Here is a 26,329-nt window from a genome sequence, read left to right as displayed (position 1 = left end):
ATCTGACAAGGTCAGGCTAGCCCGGGCTATTCCGATAACAGCAGGTGTCCTTAGGACTGCAAAATAAATCAAACGTCCAGTGGCCCCCTAACAATATTTATTTCAATACCAGCTTTCACAAGTCACAAGTCACTTCTTCAGATGATGTAACCTTTCCCTGATTACAGCAGCCTTTCTGCATCACCTCCATGTAGTGGTTCTTACTCACCACCAGGGGGCTGAAGGGCACACGTGAATGAATAAATACTACCTCGGAGGTGAGATTTGAAGGCATTGAACAAAAACAAGTGGATTTTGCTAGAACAATAGATGTCTTTATATACTTGTCAGTAAAGTATTTTACTGAAACCTTTGAGGGGCAGGAGTGAGGAAGGAGGGAAGATTGAATAATTAAATGTGGACACAATTTAGTCAGATATACTTGCATATTATTGTGGGAACAATAATTTCTTTTGAGCTCCAGATCCGAATTCCTTACTCCAACAGAGAAGGAGACAATGCTTACTAATTCCATCTCCCGCTGCAACCTCACCTCATGGGGGGGGGGTCACCTGAACCCAAGGGGCAGCATTTGGAAGGGGCAGTAGGGTGCAAGAGAAAAGGGGAGTGGGGGAAAGCACCGTTCCATAAGCAGAACTCTGCTTGCAGATTTTCATTGGTGGCTCTCCTGAAAGGGACAGGGAAAGAAAAATCGCAAGCATTCTTTGTGTCTAACTCAAGTCCTGAAGCTACAGTACTCTTGACAATCTGAAGAGTTTATAAGGCTTAAAATTAAAGGAAAATGCAAAGTGTGTGATATGATATGCTTAAAGGTAAAAGTAGTCCCCTGTGCAAGCACCTTTTACTGGGCAGACTTGGTTTCTGGGGTGGTTTGCTTCCCCAGCAGTATGTGTTCTCGTGTGAAGGAGGGGACAAAGCAATGATGGCTTTTGCCACAAGGGAAAAAAATAAGAGATAATCTTGAAGAACTGTGGTTCAAACCTGAAGAACTGAAAAGACTGGTTTTAAGACGAGCAGACTAATCACAGAGATTTCAACACCATCGTTGAACAACTAATGCCTGAGAAAGCAAGAATTAAGCAACTGCTAAGGAGTAGAATACTTCCCAGATGAAGTTTACTTTGCTTTTGCAAAATTTCGGGGGTGGCAAGTCAAGGACCGTGTCTTACTTTATGGCAGTCAACTATCTTAAACAAGCATACCTTTGAACAGCTCGAACAACAAGTGGAATAGCCTTCTGTTACAAATCTCCCTCCCTGCAGACCCCAGGAAGAAGTCGGTGCCTGCTCCTTTAGTTGATTTCAGTAGGGTCAAAATTATCCCCATGAAAAGAACACAACGCTGACGTAACTCAAACAAAACAGGATGGCTGTGAACCAAAGATCTACTGGGGCAGCAATAGCTTCACTGTGCATATTATACTGTGCATAAGCATCTATATACCAAAAATTCGTTGAAGAGGGGAAGGGAGGCTCTGGATTTAGGCCCCTTAAACTATCTTTAATCAACTCCATAAAAGCAGACAATCGTTCATCACGTCTGAGTTTGTGAAAACCAGAATCAGGGTAACTTTCCCCAAAAGTGACACCATATTTTGGTTTCGAAGCTCTCTGCTTAGACCCAAGTCTGCATCTGAAATGTAAAAGATATTTGTCAGTAATTGACCTCAGAGTAGCATTAGTGCTTGGAACTCATTACCACTATAAGCATCTGACTTCAAAAGAAAAAGGTCAGATTCCTGGAAAAGAAAACTAAATATGGTACTTAAACCAAGATAATCAGAACACTGTAATTTTTATGGCAACCCTTGATATGAACCTCCCAGAGATTTTTTTTTGGGGGGGGGAAATTACTGGTGAGTTGACACATGCACGTTCATTCATGTGAGCTTTATATAGCTGGGTATTACTGGGGAAACTGTAAGCGGAAAACTGAACGCTTATTCTATAAATTGGCAAATACTGAAAGGTGGAGAATGCTTAGGAGAAATAATGACAGATAATCTGGAGGGGGAAAAAATTGGGGGCAAATACTGAAAGGGGGAGAATGCTTAGACGAAATAATGACAGATAATCTGGAGGGGGAAAAACAAGCACCTCCCCGTCGGGGAATCGAACCCCGGTCTCCCGCGTGACAGGCGGGGATACTCACCACTATACTAACGAGGATTTACTTTAAAAAAATTTTTCCTTTCGTAGCCTTTAACTTTTCCTTCAACCATTGGACATTGCCGACACACTCATATACTATTCGACCAATCCCGACAGTAGCCTTTCCCGCGAAGCATCATGGGAATAGTAGTCCAATCTTCACAAAGCGCTAAGCAAGAACTACCCTTTGCAAGAACTACCTCTCCCAGAGGCGCTCTTCACGCAGCTCCCCGGGATCGGCCGGCTAGCCGGGCGACTATCCATCACTACGCGCTGACTTGGCTCGAGAGCACCAGTCCGGAGCGGAGCCATGGCGGATCCCAGCTCGTTCGCGGCCCCCGACGCCTGCCGCGCCCACCACCTGCACCTGCGCTGCCGCGTGGACTTCGAGAGCCGCTCTCTGCGGGGGGCCGCGGCCCTGACCGTGCGGGCGGAACGCGACAGCCTGCGTTGCTTGGTAACGCCGCCGCCCTTCCCTCGCAGGGCCCTGGGTGGGTGGCTGGGCCCGAGGGCCCTCCTTGCGGAGAGCCGCGCGGGAAGACCCAGCGGGGGGCCCGGGGGGCGGGGCGGGGGGGCCTTCGGCGCGAGGGGGGTGTCTGTAGCTTCACATCGGACGCCGAGGGGGGGGCGATGGGGTATTCTTGACGGCCGGCATCAGCCAGAGAGGCACATGGGGAAGAAACACGAGCTCACGCTCGTGTTTCTTCCCCATGTGCCTCTCTGGCTGATGCCGGCCGTCAAGAATACCCCATCGCCCCCCCCCCTTTTTTCTCTCTCTCTCTCTCTCTCTCTCTCTCTCTCTCTCCAAAGCAGACTAGACTTTGGTGGTTACCGCACTTTGTATTCCCAGCGATGCATTAAGAGTTTGGAAACGTTATAAAAAACATCGCTTTAACAGGGTTTTTGGATGCCGCGGCTAATAAATGGTTGGAAGACGTCTTCACAGCTAAAGGGGCCAAACAAAGTGCGAACGGTATTTTTTAATAACAGTTTCAAACTCTTAATACATCGCTGGGAATACACAGAAAGTGCGAACAGTATTTTTTTTATAACGTTTTCAAACTCTTTAATACATTGGTGGGAATACATAGAAAGTGCAAACAGTATTTTTATAACGTTTTCAAACTCTTTAATACATTGGTGGGAATGCATAGAAAGTGCGAACAGAATTTTTTTATAACGTTTTCAAACTCTTAATACATTGGTGGGAATACATAGAAAGTGCGAACAGTATTTTTATAACGTTTTCAAATTCTTAAAACATCTCTGGGAATACAAGTGCGGTAACCCTAACTGGGGGTTACCGCACTTGTATTCCCAGCCATGTATTAAGAGTTTGTTACAGAAAGCTGGCACGATTCCAGTGCGGTTATAAAGTTACAAGCAATGTCGCCTTTGCCCTTTCCTAACGTTTCAGGTTCCTCAGCGTTGGCCTTTGCTACTCACTGATACTGTATCTTTACTTGCAGGAGCAAACGCCCTGGAGTTTCGGTTTTACTGGTTAAGATTTTTTTTTTAAGTCGCCTGTCAGAGTATTTATTATAGCGTCAGCTGTTTTGTCTGTGAGTCCACATCATCAGATGCTCGGTGTGTCCACAGACCCACACACACACACAAAATACTTTTACACGGTGGGGGTTGAAACACAATGAAATGCAATGGGTACAATTTGTAAGACTGGGGTCTGCGTGGAGCTGTTATGGGGTCGATGGTAAGAAAATCCTCAGGTTGGTAGAGAGGCTGTTTCTGCCATTTTAATTCTGTCTCGACCTAGTTCTGAACTGTTGACAGAGACTGAGTCCAAAGCTTGTTTTGCACCAAAACCTGGCTTGCAAACCGGTTGCGTGTTTTCTTGTCAGTTTCTGGGATGCCTTCCATCAGGGTTGTTCACCCTCTCAAATATTCGATGACCCTCGAGGATTACGTTACAGAAAGTTTTACTCATTGCTGCTTTCGTGTAAATAAACTTCTGGTTTTCAGTGCATTCTTCCAAAACATTTTGGCTACAAAAGCATTTAATAATTGAGCCAAAATAAGGTGGTGAAATCTTCCGTTCGCTGTTTGGCTTTAGTCCTGTGCAATAATATTGCAAAGAAGATATGCTTTTTGTAACTACTTCAAGGTGAAAAGCATCTGACTTTGCAGAATGATATGTTTGCGGTTGAATAGAGCTGTTTTTGAAATCTTGTCCTTGTCATTTAAAGACAAATAATGTGTAAACTGGCCAGAACATGGCTACAGTCACATATCCTTGTAACAGTTACACACCATACTACACAGAAACTTTGTAAAATGCTTGCTTTTTCCCTATTAGAGATGCTGGGAGAGCCATGAATTGTACTTTATTGGTAAACAGCAAGCTGCAGAGCCCTCAATTTAGAGTGGCGCTGAAACGTAGGGAAGGAAGGATGGAATTCTTTTTGTGCCCTCTATTTGCCCCATTGGGGTAACAAAGGTTGCTTGAACTTGTGTCTGCCTGATTTGCAAAACTCATTACTTTGTTTTTTAACTTGGTTTTTGTGCTCTGAAACTTAATTTTAAAAAGAAAAATACATATTGTAATGCAATAATACAAGTGTTGAGAGTTTGATGTAATTAACTCTCTGAATACCTGTCTAGTCCACATCTAATAATTAACTTTTTCTCTATACCAGACTCTCAAAATTTTTGTATTTTTTTAAGCCCTTGTGATTAATTGGACACTTGTTAGGTTCTTCTACATTTGTTTGATTCACTGTCGATAGATGTTTGAGCAATTTCTGTACGTGGCTAATGTATAACTCATTTATTTATTTGCAGGTGTTGGACACAAAGGATCTAACAATACACAAAGTACTTGTCAATGGACAGGAGGCAACGTTTGCTCTTGGGGAACATCACAGCTTCAAAGGAACACCAATGGAAATCACACTACCTTTTGAGCTGGGGAAGTATGTCTGTTAATGTGTCCTCCTTTCTTTATGTTTGAAAACCCTTGTTAATGGCCTAGTCCTAAGAATTAATGAGATAGCATGTATTAAGAGTTTGAAAATGTTATAAAAAATACTGTTCGCACTTTGTTTGGCCCCTTTAGCTGTGAAGACGTCTTACAACCATTTTTTAGCCGTGGCATCCAAAAACCCTTTTAAAGTGATGTTTTTTATAACATTCTCAAACTCTTAATACATCGCTGGGAATATCTAGTGCTGTAACAGCCTAAGATAGCCTGATGTTATGCTACTGTAATGTCTTAGCATGTAATATTATGCCAGTATTGAAAATAGCAGCATAAAACTGGGGCAAAAGATTTTGAATAGTCCTTGGCATGTCACTAGTGTTATCAAGTGTCTAAGAAACAATGCAGTGGAAACAGTTTTAAATAACCAATCAGCATTAAAAACAGGTTTTATAGGAGATCCATTTTTCTACCAGCCTGTACAAAAAGCCCTCCTAAAAGGTCATCCCAGCCTAACATCAAAAGCTGTAACTGTTGGGAGGGGGGTTGTGGAGCCTTTTCTTTAGGGAATGCCATATCCACTTAATCTCATTACTTCTATCACACTACTATACAAAGGAAAGGAAGGATCACGGCTCAAGCTTTAATTAAAAATATTTTCAACTTGAGAAATTTAACTGAATGACAGTAACCCATCTGACAAAAGTTGCCTCCAATCCAAAACTAACTTTATGTTGCAAGTCTTTGTTGAGCACATTCTGCTGAATGCTTTTTTAAAAAATTACCCCCATGGTTATATTGTAGGTAACTGAAGTTGTTGGTGTTCTGCTGGAAAAGTGTACAGATTGTGTATATATTCCTTGACAGTGCCTTTATGGCAAAGGAGTTGTTTTTATTAGTTTAGTGCTCCCTTCTAGTTCTTATTAGTTGCTATTTTCTTCAGACAGAAGCTGGGTGAGGCCCTGCTCTGTTAATTTAGAAAATGTATATCCCACCTCAAGACCCTCTCAAGGCAGCTCATGACTAAACAATAAACCATAACAAAGCAAACAGCAGTAAACATAAATTGTAACAATAATAACATAAATAATCCAAAAATAAATATAAGGCAATAAAACATGCCAATATAAGGCAATCAACAAAAGCAATCCAGTTCTAATAAAGTTTTTACCCTTTTATGCTTATGACCTATAGAATTATTACACTTTGCAAAATGCAATATTTTTTTTAAGTGTGGCTTACCTTAAAAAAGGGTTTTTTTTGGTGGGCAATGTTATAGTTATTGCCTGAATACATGTTTGAAAAAAATATTTTAAAGTAGCATTTAGACATTTGTAGACTGAGGTGGGAGGGAAGGCAGCATGGTATAGCCTGATCTCATCAGATCTCAGAAGCTAAGCAGGGTCAGTATTTGGGAGCGAAACTACCAAGGAAGACAATGGCAAACCTTCTTTGATTCTCACGTGGCTTGAAAGCCTCTGGCTGGGGTCACCATGAGCCAGCTGTGAATTGACAGCACTATACACACATGCAGACTGAAGTGCAAGACCATTCTGGCAAACTTATTCCTGTTGACTGGGAGCCCAGAGAAGCCTTCGTTATAGCTATTTTTATTGTCTCAAAATGTGGTAGAACTCACTTTTTGATGCCAGCAGGCAGGCTTGATTCCTTTGCAATAGAAACTTTCAAGCAGCCAATGTTGTTTCTTGCTGTGGGGGCTACTTCCTATCCAAGGACAATCTATAAGCTATGGTTTAAAGAATTATGAATCTTTCCCAAGGGGCTTTAATTAATTAATTAGCTCAGTTGTTTCAGATTCCAGCAAATCACATCTTGGCCCAATCACAATTACAAATTGTTTTCAGTGATTTATACTGTAAGAGAAAATGTGATAAAGTTTTTGTATAGATTGTGCATAACAGAGGATAAAGTAGCTAAAATGGAAATTGTCTTCTCTAAGGGGTGTTGGAGGTATACTATTAAAGTTCACTTATTTCCCCTCCGCAATAAGGTAGCAATGTCCAGTAGCAAAAGAATATATGAATGTATTTAAAATGCTATAATAAATTACAAAGGAAAAACTATCATGCAGTTCTAAAATTGCCCTGCTGGGACAGCTTCCCAGACATCTGAAACAAAGAATAAAGAATTTGGTTAAGAACTTGTAGCTGCTTGAATGATTTTGGCACAATATTGGATGAAAACAGCATGTGGCCAAGCTCAGTAGTTTGGGTTCATAAAGCCTGGTTTAGTGTGTTAATGAATAAGGTAATGCTCAGGAAGTTTTTATTAAGACTTTGCAGCCATTTCTTCTTTAGTGGCGCTCAATCAAACTGGAAGAATGCTTAAGAGGAAATGTTGAGGATTGTACCATTGAATGTGTCATTTGGAAATATGAAAGCTATATGATCTTGTCTGTTGTATTGTGGATATGTTTTTGTGTTTTGTTGATGTATAAGACTGGTAAACATAAAGTTTTCATATATTTTTTTAAAAAAGATTTTAACTCAATGAAGCCAAGATATTTCCTGCTGTAGTCCAGTTCTCAAACACATGTGCATGCCAATATAAAACCAACCAATAAAATGGAGTAATGGTTTTTTTTTTTTTTTTGCAGGGGGCAAGATGTGGTTGTAGAGATCTCATTTGAAACTTCTCCGAAGTCCTCAGCACTCCAATGGCTTTCTCCTGAACAAACATCTGGAAGAAGACATCCATTTCTCTTCAGCCAGTTTCAGGTGAGCGAGTTGTGTTGTGCTTTTCTATCATTTTCTGCAGGTTATTAACTTTTTTATGATGCTACCCTGTTTATATTGGGCCAGACAATGTCTCCTGCAATCTCTTGAGCTGAGACTTGGCAACTGGCTCTGTCTTAAGTGTGTGCAACAGAATTGTACTATGTGACATAAAAATTCTCAGAATGTAAATGTCTTTTTCTCTTAGAATGCATTGCATGGTAACGTCTCATTGCACAGTTGGGCTAGCTGGGAGCTGAGACAAAAAAGGGGTCAATTAGTGATAACGGAGGGACTCACTTTTGCCTTTGGCATGTGATTTTGTGAAATGACATATCCATTGTTTCTCTTTTGGAGGAGTTATAGACCTGGTGCTTGAGAAAAGGAGGTCATTTGGCTTTCGTATCCAACTATGAATCACTTTGCAAATAAAAAGATGACAACATTATACATCTAAGATCTTGTATTGTCTTGGAGTGCCAAGTGAAATATTTAAAAGGCTGTACATCTGTTACCAAAGGCCAAAGTAACAGGCCATCTAAATTATGTACTAATTATGTTGCCTTTCCCCATGGCCTTGGGACAGAAGAACCCTAAAGAAGAAAATTTCCTGTCACTTCTTGCTGGACTAGGTGCAGATGAGTGCCGGATCTGTATATGGCTTATGTAAGGGGTGGGAGAGATGTTTGACAACTCTCATGCTGATTTTACAGGCTAAAAGTCATCTTTGACCATTAGACTAAACATTTCATAAAAGAGAGTTGGTGTTACTTATTTTGTTGGGGTTTTTTGTTTTGCATTTTTTGCAATATCCTTGCTTTAAAGGCTCTTTGTATTATATTTAGTGTTATAGTTAATTTAAATGTTTAAAATAGTCTGTCAAATAGTGATTGCATTTAGAAGATAGTTTCAGTGGGTAGCCATGTTGGTGTGCAGGAGAAGAGCTAGATTCTAGTCCAGTAGCACCTTAGAGACCGATAAGATTTTAAGGGTATATAATAGTGGAGCAGATCCTGCCATTTGAATGAGCAAAGTTTGGAGCCTTCCTCCAACTTAAGTGGCTCTTCTGTTAAAGGAAGGCGCCTTAGGCTATAAGAAGGGTTCAGACATTGCTCACTGGAGGGGTAGGATCCACCCCAGTACCTTGGGCACGTTTCTGGAGAGGTTCGCTCTGTATCTCCTACATAAATTGGAGTCTTCCACCCCCTACTGCTAGTTTTCATATTTCTACCTTCATCCTCTAAACGATCCCTGGAAAGTGCATTTTCTTAGGCTATTTTTTTAAAGACTGGTTTATGCTTTTCTGTTTTATGAAGAAGAAAAATGAGTGTACAAAGTGTGATTGTAGGCTACCTTAAAGAGGTCCTGTTAGCTTTGCATGATGGTGGAACAGCCTCTCCTGCCAAATTTCAAATTGCCTTCTGTAGTTGCAAGTTGGACAGCAGGGCCCACTGTAGAGGAGAGAGCCTGATGAATTCGGGTGAGTACTTGGAGCATCTGGCTTGTGCGCATCTCTGAATTGTTGCAGTTTTAGACATCTGGTGGTGGTTAATCTATTTCAATATTAGGAACCGCTTCTTGTGGTTTACTGCAAAATTCTTCTGTAAATTTAGCAACCTCTGATTTTTGTGTCTTCCCCCCCCCCCCCTCAGGCTCATCACTGCAGAGCTGTTCTTCCCTGCCAAGATACGCCTGCTGTGAAATTAACATACTATGCAGAGGTAGATACAACCAAAAGCCCTGTATCTCCAAGGTGCACAGTTGGATTGTTCATGTACATAATTCAAATTGCAGGTTCTTAGTGAAGCATTACAAATTTGCTGGTGTATGGTCAAGTATGAAAGTGTGTATTTGCTCACAGTCTAAAATATGTAGCTGGGCTCAGCTGATTAGATGTATCAGCCCAGTGGTCCATCTCATCTAGCATCCTGTTTCATACACTGGCCACCAAGCAGGACCTAGAGGCCAAGGTCTTCCCCTGAGGTTTTTCCCCAAGGTACCAAATTGTGCTTTTCACTTTTTACAGTCGTGGAACTCAGCTGCAAATGTAATCTGTTGTGAGTCCAGTTCCGGTTAGTTGGCTTATTGGGCTGTATCTGAAGAATGCTGCTCTCTCAAAAAATAGCACAATTTCAGTGTGTGAGTATGCAGGGGTGTAGATATTGCTTCTCCTGGATCTGCAGAAACCTGCTGTTTTACACTAAAGGTTAAAGGAGAAGAAGAGTTGGTTTTTATATGCTGACTTTCTCTACCACTTAAGGGAGACTCAAACCAGCTTACAATCATCTTCCCTTCTCCTCCCCACAACAGACATCCTGTGAGGTAGGTGGGGCTGGGAGAGCTCTAACAGAGCAGTAATGTGTCCAAGGTCACCCAGCTGGCTTCGTGTGTAGGAGTGGGGAAACAAATCCAGTTCACCATATTAGCCTCCGCTGCTGATGTGCAGGAGAGGGGAATCAAACCTGGTTCTCTAGATCAGACTCCACCGCTCCAAACCACCACTCTTAACCACTACACCACGCTGTTTGAGCCAGTCTTATTTCTGCCTTTGCAAAGACCATAATAATAAAAAACAATGTTTTTAGAGACCACAATAGTTTGATCTGAAAGTTTGGTAGCTATACTTGGGGAACGTAGTGTTTTAAGATGTCTTCCTATGCTTTAATGCCTAAGCTGGAGGTAGGCAACCTTTTTGACCAATGTGCTTAAAAAAACCTGTCTCTGCCTGAGAAGATGTTAGTATGCTGGCAAAAAGAAAGAAATAGGGGAAAGAGACAAGGGCTGCATTAGGTCCGAGGTGAGCCCCAGCAGTATTGCCAGAGCCTCAGGAGTTTGCCTTGGTCCCTTGGGTAGCAGCCTGGCCCTGGGCACCAAGCAAAATGATCTGCCGTACCACTGTTCAGCACATGTGCCAGGAGATCTGTACCCTGACCTAAACACACTTGTGAAACTGGAAGAACCATGTTCTTGAGATTTATTCCCCATATTTGACTAAAGTAGGCTAATTAATTGGAATATTCTGATAGAAGAGTGCAGTCATGTGTAATGAATCCGGCCAGTATTATCAGGGCCGTCCTGCCAAGAGTATTACTATACAGATGGCACTTCATTGTTTGGTTTTCCAGTACAGAAAAACTGAATTCTCTCTCCCTAAAATGTGCACCCCAAGGTCCCATAACCTAAAAGTCATTTGAGCCATGAAATTGTTCAACATGTAAACTGGATTTAAACTTGTATGCTCCATTAAAAATAATTCCGCTTGTGTGCAAGGTGTATAAAGTGTTTAGCAATCTCAACCTGATAGCATTTCCCATGGCCTCCATACTCTTGTTTGGGCCTTAGGAAATATTAAAAAGACATCAGTAAGGATGCTGAAAGGATACTGGAAGAGGCCAGGAGATTATCAAACATAACTGTCTTGTACAAGGCAGGATGCCTGTCCTCCCCAGATTAGCATCCTAAATTATTCTGCAGTATGAGAAACAGATCAGCCCCATCATGACACTGAAATGTTAGGTGATAAGTACTATAAAAGGAGGATTAAGTAGAACTAAAAAGTTGCAATGTATGCAGTTTCACCACTTAGCTCTGCAGAATGTGGAAGTTCAAATGTGGTGTAGCATGGAAAAGCCCATATTTTTATAGTCAGCAATTTTACTCAAGTTTCTGTTCTCTTTGAAATGTCTTCCATCAGAAACCTGCACAGTAATGTGTTGTTAGCTGGCCACCTTGGGTTTGAGCTTCCTAGTCCACATCTCTAGGGCCCTAGCTTCATGGAAATGCATGCTGATTTCAGACAGGCGGTGTGGTGCACTACGAGGTTGCATTAGAGGAAGGAACTGAAGAATACAAACCATGGTTCTAAAGTTGTCATATTCATACATCAGCAGAGAACAGTAGCTCTAGACCTCACACAGTTAAACAAATAACTGATTTTCCCTTCAAAAACAATTTATTATGAGGAGTAGTGCCAAAAAGTGTTTCCCTTGGAAATGCATGGTATTCATGAACAACAGCATTTTTGTGTAACTGATACAAAATACTCAGCTGTTTTGTCCTAAGCTTTTGCTCATACAAGATGTTTCAGTTATGCTCTCCTTGGTGTTTAATATGGGAAACAATCCTTACCCACATATTATAATGTATAATGGCACTAAAAAGATTATTTATTGAAACATTTATGTATTTCTTTTCTTACCAGTGATGGTGGCTCAAAGCACCTTACAAAAACTTGGCCAGAATGCAACAGACAATTTAAAAGCATGAAGAACAAACTACAATAGATAGTGCCAGTTTCAGTAAACCACACAGACACTCCAACAGGATTCCACAAGGTTAAATTTCTGCCCAAAGCCTTAAACTTGCATAAATATGAACCACCTCCATACCCTTGGGGAGGCCATTCCACAGATAAAGCTCTGATTTTACTAATTTTAAGCTGTTGATGATGTACAATATGGATTCTCTGCTTAAGTTGATTTGCATTGCTGGTTTCCAGAGTTCTTGAGCTTATTAGAAAAAGGGACAACATATTTAAAAGGAAAAGCCACTCGCAAGATGAGAACATGGGCAAAAAGTCACCTATTGGCTGTTCCATTCAATAATTCCTTTTAGTATCAGCCTGTATTACTTCTAGGTGTTCTTTTCCTTCCCAAGAAATGTTGGTACTACAGTACACCAGGATAAAAGTTGAGAATCTGGGGAGAGATGGGGGAAATTATTATTTATTCAGTTTTCTATCCCTCTCTTAATGCAGTCAGGCTCAGAGTGGCTAACACTAGATAAAACAGAGCATACACTGATAAGTAGAAACTATAAACCCCAGATTAATAATGTCTAAAATGCTTAAGTACTTAAAAGATGGTGTTTCCCCCATTTCCACTTAACAAAACGTGAGCAAGCAGCAGAAGCCAGATATAAAAAAACGTAACAGGGCGCAGCACAAAGACAGCAAGAGGCTTACATCCCCTTGGCTTAACATCCAATAATACTGCTGATCTGCAAGTATCAGAGCAGCTTACCTAATTACTTTGCCTAAGCTTCTAGTTATTATTAATCTAAAATGGTAGGAGGAAATTTTTTTGTGAAATGGATGAACCGAGTTGCTCTAGGATTGGCATTCTAAGGAATAATATCATGTGAGGTGCTGAATAGTTCAACATTTACTCCAATAGTAATTATACATATATTTTGTTCTTGGTTTAGATATCTGTTCCAAATGAGCTGGTGGCTCTTATGAGTGCTAAAAGAGATGGAGACAAGCCTGATCCAGAAGATAGCACTAGGAAGATATATCGTTTCAGTCAAACGGTACAATTGTTCACACATTCAGTACACTCAGGTCTCTTACAGAATTTAGAAAATACTGACTTATGATGTCCTTGAATGACTTTGTCAGCAAATATATTTGAGGATATGAAATGTGACTTAGAGCTCTGTTTTAATAAGTTTGTTTCTCTGCTTTTGGTTAGGTTCCAATACCCTGTTATTTGATTGCTTTAGTTGTTGGTGCTTTAGAAAGCAGGTGAGTGTTGCTAGTCATACCTTCATAAATAAACAGTCTGTAGCATCTAAAGGTATTTAGTTTCGAGTTCTTGGAGAGGAATTTACCAGACTTGGAAAGGTCCATGTTCTTCTGGCTCCATTGACTCATTAGCTCATGTGTTCTTGGAATGCTGTTTTTATGAGGACCTTAGAGCATGATATATCTCTCCTCTTTTAATAACATACATTTAATGCCTCTGTGTCTGATATAATGCCTTTTTTATTAAGTGATAGGGATCCCAAGGCTACATTGGCAGTGGCAAAATTTATCTCAGTCCTTATATCCCCAAAACATTAGATTCAAAACTATGCTGCTCAAGATCAATGGATCAAGGAGCTTCTAAGGGATAAAAGGAAGGAAAGGAGAGGTATTACTTCATAATGTTCTTCTGTCCTATCACAAAGACTCAAGAGTAGGTTGCAACATGTGTTCAAACTCCCTTTTCCTTATATGAATTGAGAAACAGTTGTCCTATGAGATTGATGGCTGAGAAGGAATCTAAACCAGGAGGCCTCACAGCCACACCAAACACTTCTGCTGTTGTGCAGCTGTGGCTGTTAGGCTGATCCTAATAATATATTAATGCTTAATAGACAGATGGATTTTTTCTGTCATACTGAACTTCTGACTACCCAAAACAAAGACTGCGAGCTGTTTGGGCAACAATTTTCTAGAATTTGTTTATAGGCTCTTTCGCTTCCCTTTTCCTCACTGCTATCGTGACATTGCTGCCAAGTTGCTGGGAGAAGGGGAAGTTATACACAATCTGCACATGTTGCTGAGTTTATTTTGGACAAGGTGCCTTTCCAGTAATGGCCCAATTGCTGAGCAGCAGAAAGCATTTAAATTGATACTGTAAACAGCTTTGAGTACTACTCTGGATTCTAATAGCCAGTGTAGACACATAATGGTGCACACATAATGACTAATCATGATTTCAGGCTGGCAGGTAGAACTTGCTTGCAAGAGAAGGCTGATGTCTTTGTGCAGTTTGTTCCATATCACAATATGATACCCATTTCCTGACTATATAGCGACTATGACTCCCTTGGTAACGCTTCTGCATCCACCTTGTATGCCAGCTGTTAAAATATTCATAGGTTGGTGTTTCACAATTATTTTTATATATACTTGTATTTTAAATCCTTTTTAATGATTGAAGTGTTTTAATGGTCACCACCTTGTGGACCCTGAATTGGGTGGAAAGGTGTCATAGAAATGTTTTCAATTTATAATTTTATTTAACATTGCAATCTGTGAGATGAAAAGTCATCAAATTGAAGATGGCAGTCTTGGTTTTTCTAACTAAATTTTATTCTTCAGAGAGATCGGCCCAAGAACCTTGGTGTGGGCTGAAAAGGAGCTGGTGGAAAAATCGGCTTATGAATTTGCAGAGGTTGGTGAGAACTTCTTGATTATGTGGCTGAACACACAAATCAGCCTTATAATGAGTCAGATCATTGGTCTATCAGCCAGTTGCATCCACTCTGACTGGCAGCAGCTTTCCCTGGTCTCGTGTAGAGATTTTTCACATTGCCTGTTACCTGATCCCTTTAACTAAAGATGCTGGGGATTGAACCTGGCACCTTGCACATGTAAAGCACATCTTCAACCATTGACTCCCTCTGTTTTGTAGAATATTAAGTTTGCAGATGTCATCCCCCCTCCTTTTGGTGGTTGTAAGATCTGAAGAGGAACAAAACAATGGGTGTTCTGAGAGCCTATCTAAAGCAAGACATGATAATTCTATATGCCTAGCAGTTACTTTAAAAAACCCAACCTTAAATAGTAATATCAAGCATGAACATTAAGAGCCAGATTCTTTTTTTATTTCAGACTGAAGCCATGTTAAAAATAGCAGAAGACCTTGCAGGACCTTATGTGTGGGGTCAGTACGACTTGCTAGTTTTGCCACCATCATTTCCATATGGTGGTATGGAGAATCCCTGCCTTACTTTTGTGACTCCTACATTACTGGTAAGTGTCATTTTTGCAGATTACGTAGCTTACTTTTCTTCAGGTATTACTTTGAACCCAATTAAGTCTTAGAGCTTATATAGTACCTTGTGTTCAATGACAGCCTTAAAGCTCACCTTATCTTTGCCCAAATTTAACAAATAAGTTTCTAATTGGGCCTCTCCGTTGTATGGTGCATGAGTTTGACTTGAATTTATGAAGTAATATATGAAGTGTTTCCTGGCCTGAGAATTACATACCTGAAAGACCACTTCTTCTAGTATAAGCATGTGCACTGACTTAGATCTTAGGAGACCTTTCTTCTGAATGTCCCTTCCCTTCCCTGAAGACCCCTATCTGCCACAGCCTTAGTCTTCCCCATCTGTGGCACCTGTACTAGGAAACAGTCTTCCAGAAGATACCGGATAAGCACCCTCTGACACAGCGCTACAGGTACTATAAAGCCTTATTGTCTAAGGAGGCTTTTACGGTCTGTACTGCCAACTTTATGGTCAAGTTAAAATGTGTGTGTAGCATCAGCTTCACTGGTATTTGTAAATACTTTGAGACACCATTGACAGTGGGAAAGTTGAGGTATAAACATTTTAATAACTCCTAATTTGTTTATCTTTTGCAGGCTGGTGACAGATCACTATCCAGTGTAAGTGTAAGGTATATTCATCTGCTGAAACTGAAGATGCTGCATATATTGTGTGAAATCAAAATTTAAGTGCCTGAAAAGTTAGGTGGTGTACAAAATTAGTAAAATCCCAAGACAAGACTCTGCCAGCAGGCTTAAAATTTAAATTGCATGCAGCAGATAGTCTTTCTGTCTTCTTAAATTTAAAAGGGATCTGCAAGTAGTGCAAATTGCTGTATAATATTAATCCATTTCGGAAAATTGAAGAACCCTTATGGGTTGTTCCTGTCCTTTAAAAATATCAGTTCACCTGATTTTTAAAGCCCACTTGCAAGTCTATGGGCAGTTAACTCCAAAATTGTGTGTAGGAATTGCTTCCAAAACTGCACTTTTGAAATCATGGTTTCCAAACTTGGGTTAAAGCTTGGCTTAATAACCAGCTATTTGTGGCTATCATGAGCCTAAATCTCACAAAGACTGCTGGTTCCCCCATTCCCAAGAAGTAACTTTGCATCAGATGTAGGAGGAAGAGAGAAGCAGTGAGGAGGACTCTTTTCCAGACTGAACATTTCCAAGTACCTCAGCCTTTCCTCGTAAAGCTTTGTCTCCAGGCCCCTGGTCATGCTTGTCGCTGTGAGTGAAGGGAGATCACAATACACTTCTGATCTTTTTGTGCTTTTCAGGTTATTGCTCATGAAATTTCTCATAGTTGGACCGGGAATTTGGTAACAAACAAAACGTGGGAGCATTTTTGGTAGGTGAAATCAAAATGTTTAAAATGGTTGGGGGTGAATCTTGCTTCTACAGAATCTCATGCAGGTTACCAAATCAAGTTATTTGCTGTTTTAGGCTAAATGAAGGACACACTGTTTATCTGGAGCGCCGAATTGGTGGCCGGCTCTTTGGCGAACAGTTTAGGCAATTCCAGGCTCTGGGAGGCTGGAGAGAATTACAAAATACTGTAAGTGCTTCTGTCTATCCAAAGAATAATTCAACTGTCTAGAATCATGTTTACAGAGCATGCATGTTCATAAAGACAAGGACTAAGTCTCTAGCCCCTGACATTAAGGTGAAGCACCTGACAACAGACATATTAAGAAGTTGCTTCAGGGCATTAAAATAACCAGTTAGAGGTGTTCTTATTGTAAACTGTCTTCAATTTAAATAACGGGACATGGCTATTATTATAATGGTATATATTTTCCTTTCTTTAAATAATTTGAGGATACACTGCTATTTGGTGGTGGAAAGTACTGTCCAGTCACTGCTGACTTAAGGCAACCCTGTAGGACTGTCCAGAGTGGCACGGCTGCTGGCACAGCGCAATTTATGCCGGAGATGAGAAGCAGCGCAGCAGCACATGCCCCATACTATTGCTGCCTCCCCGGCAGTGTTTTTCTGGCACAAGACCTTACATCGGCAGCCAGGAGAGTGTTCCTGAGGGTGGAGCTGCCTTTAGGCAGCTTCCAAACCCCTTTTGCCCCGGGAACATGACATTTTGCAGGCGTCCAGTTACAGGCTTCCAGAAAATAGCTGTGAAACCCTATCGGGGAGTTTCATGGGGCTTTGTACAAAAAAAAAATTTCTTGTATTTTTCCAGCCAGGAAGCCTTTCAGGAGGCAGCATGGCTGAGCTGTTCCCTGCCGTCATCTATCTACCCCCACCTCAGGAATGGGCTGCTTGAATCATAGATTTGTGCTGTCTTTGGGCAAAACTTGTTCTGAGACTCTCTCAGCAGCTTGGTTGAGAGCGGTGTGTGTGTGTATGTTTGTGTGGTGCAATAACATTTTTGAGGGCTTGGATCCACCCTTAATTGACAATTTCCATCGAATCCACCTTCCAACTGCACACCCATTTAGTCTTCATAATTGTGTGTGTTCTAGATAAATACGCTTGGAGGCACAAATCCTTTGACTAATCTGATCCCTAACCTGAAGGAAGTAGACCCTGATGTTGCATATTCTTCAGTTCCATATGAGAAAGGTTCTGCTTTACTGCTTCATCTTGAGCAACTTCTTGGAGGACCAGGTATCAACAAAGAAACTTTTTTAAAAGTCTTTCTTTTTTTCTTGTGACAGCACTCTACAGCTGTTGGTTGAAACACTTTATTTGCTCCTAGATATCTTCATTGGCTTCTTGAGGGCGTACATCCAGCAGTTTGCATATAAGAGTGTAATGACTGATGACTGGAAGAATTTCCTGTATTCCTATTTCAAGGACAAGGTTGAGTGCTACTCTTGCAGCTTAAGATTCTGTGGCTATAATTGGTTGAAAATGGAGAAGATGAATGGCCTTTTGAGTGTCAGACCAGTGGCCCTTCTACCCCACAACTGTATACATGAACTTGCAGAAGCTACCCCAGGATGGTGGGAGGGTCCTTAACCTTTTTAATATATTCCTTTCAATTGTTAATGCTGGGGGAAAGAACCTGAGGAACTACGAAACATAGGTCCCATTCATTCTACTATCCAAGTCCCATTGGGTCAAGGAAAACTGCATGTTGTGTTGGTGACTGGCCTTTCTTCAGAGTAGAGAATCCAGACTGGAATCTTTCCAGGTTCAAGCTTCATAGAAACAGTCCTAACCGTACAGATGAACAGATTTCAGGCATGCAGTGGTGTGTGTTGTTCAAAAGAACAAGGCTTTATTGAGAGAATTACGTTCTGAGAATGCAAATTTATAGTTCAGAACTCATCGTATTTATACTCTAGGAGAGGTTCATTATGTAACATACCCATGACAATGTGAGTTTGGTCTTGTAGGTAACTGACTTTCCTCACCCCTGCCACATGACAGCAATGCATTGCAGAGAACCATCCACCTGCGAGACCCCCAAATTGTGTATTCAGCTTGTGATTAACTGAAGCTGATCCATGTTCGTCATAATAAAAGGTTAAATTAAAAGCTCAGTCTCCAAAAAAACACTCAGAGTTGTCTGTCTTGAATAGCCATTTTGCTGAATCATTCAGTGGGCTCAGTCTGCTGGATTCCACAGCTTTCAGTTGAGCCTTTTTGGTGTTCATGTGCTGAGTATAGCAAAGTGATATCAAGCCAGATATGTTACTCTGAATAACACAATTTGGGATCAGAATCAGTTGTAGCATTGACAAAATACTCAAGAGTAGAGTAACGGTCTGCCTGACTAAAGTAGTGTTAGTATTTTATATTGAATGAAACATTTTTCCAAAAAAGAGAACAGATGAACCCTCAGTTCTCACAATTAGCTATTCAAAAATAAACTGATATAAATCTTCTTATATGGCTTGTAGCTAAAATTAATCTGACATTAATTCAAAAGCAGATATTATGTTTTACCAAACTTCAAGAAAGTCCTGAGGTCCTGTGTGAATGGTCTCCTTTCTATATTTGTTTTTTCTAGGTTGACATTCTTGATACAGTGGACTGGAATGCATGGCTGAACACCCCTGGCATGCCACCAGTCAAACCAACGTGAGTGTGTGCTTTTCCTTGTGCTATTTCTTGCTAAGTATCTTTATGTTTCCAAGACAATCTCAAAACATTTTAGTTTCCAAGGAACAAACAAATATGATGCTAGAGTTTGTTGTTGGAACTGCAGACATGTTACTTGACCCTTGAAGAGAAGTCAAAGGACAGCTGATATGGATTAGGGCTGCTGCTCTGGAACAAGGGGCAGGAGTAATTCTGGTCCCACCCCCAGTGAACTGTCCACTGTTGAAAGTGGCCCTCTTGATTTCTTTGTAGGGGGGAAAGACAGGACCTGTATGGCACCTAGCTTTTCTCCCTGCCAGAGATGTAGCCTGGGGGGCCATTTTTGATTAAGAAATAGCATGTGGGGGAGGAGAGGAAGTAACTCCTTCATCCTTCACCTGCCCTTTTCTTCCCTGTGCTGCAGCCCTGATCCACTATATCTCCCCTCTCATGACTGGTTTTTCAGGACCATCTGGAGCTCTAGTCACTATGAACTTTTGTACTGTGTGTAGTTTAACCCTACAGGTGCCTTCCTCTTGGATTTCATTTTTTTGCTTCATTTGTGGTTTGTAACAAGTTTTAAACATTTTTATATCATAATTCTGTTATACAATGAAATCATCACAGTAGATAATAATTTCACTGCAAGAAATCATCAAAGAATTTGAAAGGACTGTTTGTAGTCTGATAAGAAGTTGGTCCAAATAGAATATAGGTGAAACAGGATGTGTGCTCTGTGCTATAGTTGTGCTTTCCACAAATCTAAGGAAAACCCTGATAATTTTCTCTGTCTTCGTCAGGTACGATATGACTCTATCAAATGTTTGTGTTGCCTTGAGCCAAAGATGGATAAAAGTGAGTGTATATTCAGTGGATATACGATGAAGCCAGCCAGGCATAACATTTCACCTGAAGAATGTGAACCTGTTCATGTAAATGGATTGGTACCAGGGTATCAGAAGGACAAGCTTAAAATCATAGAGTTGGAAGGGACCACCAGGGTTATCTAGTCCAACCCCCTGCATAATGCAGGAAATTCCAAACTACCTCCCCCACAAACCCCCAGTGACCCCTACATGCCCAGAAGATGGCCAAGATGCCCTCCCTCTCATCATCTGCCTAAGGCAGGGGTGGGGAACCTTTTTTCCGCCAAGGGCCATTTGGATATTTATAACATCATTTGCGGGCCATACAAAATTATCAACTTAAAAATTAGTCGATAAAGCCCCAAGCAGGCAGCTGCCCCAGATGATCCCCCTGGCACGGGCAAGCAGGCAGGCATCCAACCGGTGGCTCACTCGCCCACCTGGTGGCACAGGATGGTCCGTTGCATCAGCTGGTCATAGCCGTCCAGCCACACACAGGAGTTACTCCTGCTCCGCATGGTTGGGGCTGGATTCTACAGCCGGCTCCTGCTACCTCTGCCTGCGAAATGAAATGAGGATACACTGGCTAAGAATTCGGGGGGGGGGGGGCACACGCATTCTGGCCTTGCCCCCTTTAACCCCTTCATTGTCACCACTTTTGCCCCCAGCCCTCTTGTAGTACAGAGGGAATATGTTTCTCCACGGCCCAGGTCGGAAAGGGTTAATAAAGTTTCTTGGGCGGTCCTAGCAGCTCCATAGCTAACGACTCTTCTGCAAGGGGGGAAAAAGGTTCCTTTTCTCGGCAAAACAAACTCACATCTGCCTTGAATAGAGACTATTCCTGTCCACGGGAGGGGACGGATCTCCAGTCTTAGATCCTTCTGAGCTACAGAACTGCCAGGACCCACGAAGGGCCAGACCAAATGATTTTGCAGGCCTGACGTTCCCCACCCCTGCCCTAAGGTCATAGAATCAGCATTGCTGACAGATGGCCATCTAGCCTCTGCTTAAAAACCTCCAGGGAAGGAGAGCTTACCACCTCCCGAGGAAGCCTGTTCCACTGAGGAACCGCTCTAACTGTTAGAAAATTCTTCCTCATATCTAGATGGAAACTCTTTTGATTTAATTTCAACCCATTGGTTCTGGTCTGACCTTCTTGGGCAACGGAAAACAACTCTGCACCATCCTCTATATGACAGCCCTTCAAGTACTTGAAGATAGTTATAATATCCCCTCTCAGTCCTCTTCAGGCTAAACATACCCAGCTCCTTCAACCTTTTTTCATAGGACTTGGTCTCCAGACCCCTTGGTCTCCAGACCCCTCACCATCTTTGTTGCCCTCCTCTGGACATGTTCCAGCTTGTCTACATCCTTCTTAAATTGCAGTGCCCAAAACTGAACACAGTACTCTAGGTGAGGTCTAACCGGAGCAGAGTAAAGCGATACCATCACTTCGTGTGATCTGGACACTATACTTCCGTTGATGCAGCCCAAGATCACATTTGCCTTTTTAGCTACCGCAACACACTGCTGAGTCATGTTCAGTGTTTGGTCTACTAAGACCGCTAGATACCATATGCTTCTCCCATATGTTCCTGCCCAGTAATTAAGATCCCAGGGTGACACTTGCTTGATTGTCCACCAGTGAAAAAGTTTGTCTGGTAGGAGTGAGGGCCTTTTTGATGGCAGCCCCATGATCATGGACGCACCATCCCAGGGAGGTATGCCACTTTCGATCTTTAGGAGGCAGTTGACAGCTTTATTTAGGTCAGCATTTGATTAATTTACTTTTTCTATTGTCCGTCTTCAGTTGTTATTTAAAATTGTGTGTGTATGTTTTTATGGTTATTTTTTTGTTTCATTGTAAGCTGCCTTGAGTTCGATAAGGTAGAAAGGCAGCTAATACATATTTTAAATAAATACGTAAATTGTAAATGTTGCATTTTTGCCTTCTCTCAAATTTGTATTTCTTGATCTGCAGTTGTAAAATGTAGTGCCAAATACATATGTAATAATTTTATAAAGACAAGATTCCATTTTTAATAGAAAACTTAGTCACTAGCTATTGTGACCCTGTGCTTGCAATGCATTATTTCCCAAGTCTTTCACCCTTATCTTTTGCTACTTGATATTTGTAGCAGTGAGAGAGAAACTGGTAAGGTGGTTTGTATTTTTGTACAAAGGTGGGAATGATGCATCTTTGCTCATAACAGTGTCTCTCCAAAGTGTACACATAGCTCTGCCTAAGCAGTAGCTCCCATGTTCTCTTCTGCACCCAGGAGTGGGTAGTATAAAGGGTAGGCAAACAAACTTGTGTTCAGTTCTAACTTGGGTGCATCAACATTGCCTAACTTCCTGGTCCGGTTACTAACTTAATGTGACTTGTATGGAAACTTGGTAAATCACTTGGAATCAGTTCAAACCCTTTCCAGAGCAAGGGGACTGCTCCCTGTATGCATACTGTGAATGCCCATGGGCAAGCACCTCCTGCTGCAGGAGAACTGCAAACCCTTGAGCATATGGTACTATGAATCACACTTATTGTTTCTGTAATTTCATTTCTAAATGCAGTTTTTGAGTGCCGTGATCTTGAATGGAACTGCTAATGTTTGGAAACAAGATCTATATTATGCATCCTGCCTGGAATTTCTTAGAGCAGTGTTTCAAATTATTGCCTGTTGTATGTTCCAGGCCAGTGAAAGTGACCTCAGGTCCTTCAACGCACCTGATATAAAACCAATGTCCTCTCACCAGCTTATTGAATTCCTTGCGCTGCTGCTGGAGGTGGGTGCAGTATGTATGTGCATGCATCTGTGTGCATGCGTGTCTTAAAGTAGCGAAGAAAACATCTGTAATTTTTCCAGTTGCTCATGCAACTTCTTGCTATGCATTAGGATGGCTAGCACAGCATTTAAAATGTAAAATATCTGGCATCTCTTTGATTTTATCGTGTGCATGTCTGTAACACCCTAAATAATAACAGAAGAGCTATAGTGGTCACCACCTCCCCCCCTTTTGCTGGAAAGAGGTGCATCCCAACAATGTTTTTGGTTGGATTTTAGGTAGAGTACATAAGAAAAGCTATTACTGAAGAATCATGTCTCCATTTTATCTTTTTATTAAAACATAATTGTTTACATTTTTACCATATACTAACTTAAAATAATATAATATCATCCACTGATTTTATATGAATCATTAAAGGAGAGCAATTATTTGAGCTCATTATATTTTCTTATCAAAAATAAGCAAGTTACAGGCAAGGACTTCAAGCATCATACAAAGTTATCTATATTCAAATATCATCTTCAGATATATAAAAACTTTGTTCATTTGATCATATTAAAGAGTATCAGAAGTAGGGATTCTTTCATACATCTTTTGTACCCCAGCCAACAAATTCCATCTTTTATTTATATCATCACTTCCGTATTTAGTTGGACATTCGTTCCATTTTCAGATGCTTATTGCACCTGGACCCAGACATGTAAAATTAATATCAATATATTTAATAATTTCTAATCTAAGTGGTCATATTATTCTGTTACTCCTTTGTTCTTTGTCTCTCTGCAAGGCTGTTTTATTCTGGGTCTCTGAACTCCCGATTTGGCATGTTTAACTGAGAGACCAAGCCAGCCTTTCTCTGGTCTGCTGAAGCATCCTCGATGATTTTTAGTCAAGACCAACAACTGTTCCCCTATATTCCTGGCCATGTCCATGACAGAGGATTTTGTCAAGAGCCAATGCTATTTTGTTTCCATCCTCCATCTTTTTCACTTTAAAAGCAAGTAACCCCAGTAGAGTGGGTACAATCGTGACTTTTCGTTTTTAGGTGTAAAATGCCTAGGCTAGCACAGTCATCTTGATCCTTCTTTCTCCACCTCCTGTGTCCCTTTTTATTTTTTTAGAATCCTCTTCAAGTGAGCCATGTAAGACGAATGCAGGAAGTTTACAACTTCAATGCAGTGAACAATGCTGAAATTAGATTCAGGTTAGTAAAATCTGAAAAGAACTCATTCTGCCAAGTGGAAGTCCTTGGATCCAACCTGTAATTTTGAAATGTTTATGTAGGTGACACAAACAGTTGGAAGTTGTTACTAAGTATAAAGTTGAATTTCTCATAGGAACTTTAAAAGGAAGGAGAAGTACCTGGAATTGAATAGCACAGTAAAACATTCAGGGAAGTATGTGCCTATTGTATAATCACTGGAATTGTCAAATATCAAATAAGTGTGATATTGCACCTTGTTCTCAGCATGCTGTATTTTGCACCTAAAAAAAAATGCTCATAGCCATTATGACTGGGGACTACCTTAAAACATGATGGTGTCTGCTGAAACTTCAGCGGGTGGTGATTGAGGAGTAACTGATGAGGTGGATTACCCTGCCAGACAGCTTCTTGTGTGTGTTAAGTGCCGTCAAGTCACTTCCGACTCATGGCGACCCTATGAATGAAAGTCCTCCAAAATGTCCTATCTTTGACAGCCTTGCTCAGATCAGCTTCTTACTCCTGTAATAATATTTCCCAGACTATTATTTCTGCTTTACAGGCCACATATTCAATTTTGCTATACATTGTTTACTATTCTCTTATTGATATAAAATACAATTCTTCTGAATTCTTGGGTGGTGGGAGCCTGAATAAAGTGTGCAGCTATGTTCATAAAGCAAAATGTACATATACTTAACTTGCATAATCTAGTAAAAAAATGGCATTTGTTTTTTTGCAGAAGCTGGATTCTCTGGATTTTGATTAGGTCTTCACATAAAATTAAGGCTAATCTTATTTTTCAGGTGGCTGCGCCTCTGCATCCAAGCCAGATGGGAAGATGCCATTCCTCTAGCTCTGAAAATGGCTACAGAACAAGGCAGAATGAAGTTTACTCGCCCCTTGTTTAAGTAAGGAAGGCTTCTCGTTTCCAAATGAGCAAGCCTTTTCTTAAATCGGGGAAAATATGGCTCACTGCTGGATGCTCTCTGCTTAATTCTAAATATGGGCACAGTGCCTCTGTACTCTCCAGGTTTTGAAACAGTAAAGAAATTAGCTTCCTCCTTGGCATTCCAAAAATTTTACCAGTGCCAGAGCTTTGAAGTATGGACAAAGCTTACCTTATTAGCCTTATTTTGTCATAGAGGAATGAGCGGGGGCTTTGAACCACATGTCACAAATTGATACAAGTTTCCCATGACAGAAAGGTAATAATGCAGCTACCATAATGACCTGTTTTATAACTAGATGGTCTGCAAAGCTGGCATATGCTTGATCACAGTATTTCCCCCAGTCCAGCTATCTTTATATACTGCTACAAAGCAGCTATGCACCTTCTCTCTCCAGGGGATATTACAAACCCTTTTTTCACATACCAGATTCTGCATCTAAAGTAAAATGTTAAATTCTAAATATGGGGAGCGGGTGTTTAACTGATGGTGGATAATAATTTTCTGTCCCTTCAGGTTAGAACTATGTGGTCAGCAGGTGACAACATCTCTAGTATTAAGGCCAGGAAGGTCTTCCAAAAAGAGTTTTTGACTCCTGACTACTAACCTTATTGTATCTTCTCTTTGTTGATTCCCTGTTGTATGTGTTCCCTCCTTCCACTCAGCACCCCATCCAAAATCTTGAAACAATTGGACACAATATATTATGCTGTTTTTCAGATATGAATATCTGCTTGAGTCCAGTTATGGGTTCTTCATGCAAAATGCACACTGATCTAATAATTACAATTTGGCAATATAATCTTTAGCACTAAACTGAAAACATTTAACCCAGACTTTAATCAATTTTGTGTTTTGGAATTTGTTGCAGGGACCTCTATAAATTCGACCAGTCACGTGATCAAGCTGTCAGTGCTTTCCAGCAGCATCGAGCCGAAATGCACCCAGTGACTGCAATGCTGGTTGCCAGAGACTTGGAAGTGGCTGGACAAACAGCCTAACCTTTGCAAAATTCTAAGGACTAACTCCTGCAAAATCTCTTCTGCTCCCATCTCCCTCAATCATGATAACTTGCATGTTTGATTACTAACCCAGATTTCTGTTCTGAAGCTGA

The 26,329-nt window shown here is 40.9% G+C and overlaps 1 protein-coding gene and 1 non-coding gene across 2 annotated transcripts; one reads left to right on the top strand and one right to left on the bottom strand.

Annotated features, from left to right (window-relative positions):
• Nucleotides 1-2,096: 2,096 nt before the first annotated feature.
• On the bottom strand, nucleotides 2,097-2,168 carry TRNAD-GUC (transfer RNA aspartic acid (anticodon GUC)). Its single transcript has one exon. It is a non-coding gene; the product is annotated as a tRNA-Asp (tRNA).
• A 292-nt stretch (nucleotides 2,169-2,460) lies between these two features.
• On the top strand, nucleotides 2,461-26,329 carry LTA4H (leukotriene A4 hydrolase). Its single transcript, XM_056846100.1, has 19 exons — nucleotides 2,461-2,607; nucleotides 4,950-5,080; nucleotides 7,703-7,823; nucleotides 9,473-9,541; nucleotides 13,026-13,130; nucleotides 13,292-13,344; nucleotides 14,689-14,761; nucleotides 15,202-15,342; nucleotides 15,959-15,982; nucleotides 16,645-16,715; nucleotides 16,811-16,922; nucleotides 17,845-17,989; nucleotides 18,081-18,184; nucleotides 19,341-19,411; nucleotides 20,212-20,266; nucleotides 22,969-23,061; nucleotides 24,186-24,268; nucleotides 25,072-25,176; nucleotides 26,087-26,329. The coding sequence occupies exons 1-19, from the start codon at nucleotides 2,461-2,463 to the stop codon at nucleotides 26,214-26,216; spliced, it is 1,833 nt and encodes a 610-aa protein (XP_056702078.1). The 3' UTR covers nucleotides 26,217-26,329.

This window comes from Euleptes europaea, chromosome 3 (assembly GCF_029931775.1).
Source record: "Euleptes europaea isolate rEulEur1 chromosome 3, rEulEur1.hap1, whole genome shotgun sequence".
Taxonomy (NCBI): Eukaryota; Metazoa; Chordata; class Lepidosauria; order Squamata; family Sphaerodactylidae; genus Euleptes; species Euleptes europaea.
Note: the sequence above shows the minus strand (reverse complement) of the source record. Positions and strands in the feature narration are given on the sequence as shown.

Coding starts and splice junctions, on each gene's coding strand:
- LTA4H (XM_056846100.1), top strand. CDS start 2,461: ATGGCGGATCCCAGCTCGTTCGCGGCCCCCGACGCCTGCCGCGCCCAC. Junction 9,542..13,025: donor AATTAACATACTATGCAGAG/GTAGATACAACC, acceptor TTCTTGGTTTAG/ATATCTGTTCCAAATGAGCT. Junction 17,990..18,080: donor GCAACTTCTTGGAGGACCAG/GTATCAACAAAG, acceptor ATTTGCTCCTAG/ATATCTTCATTGGCTTCTTG.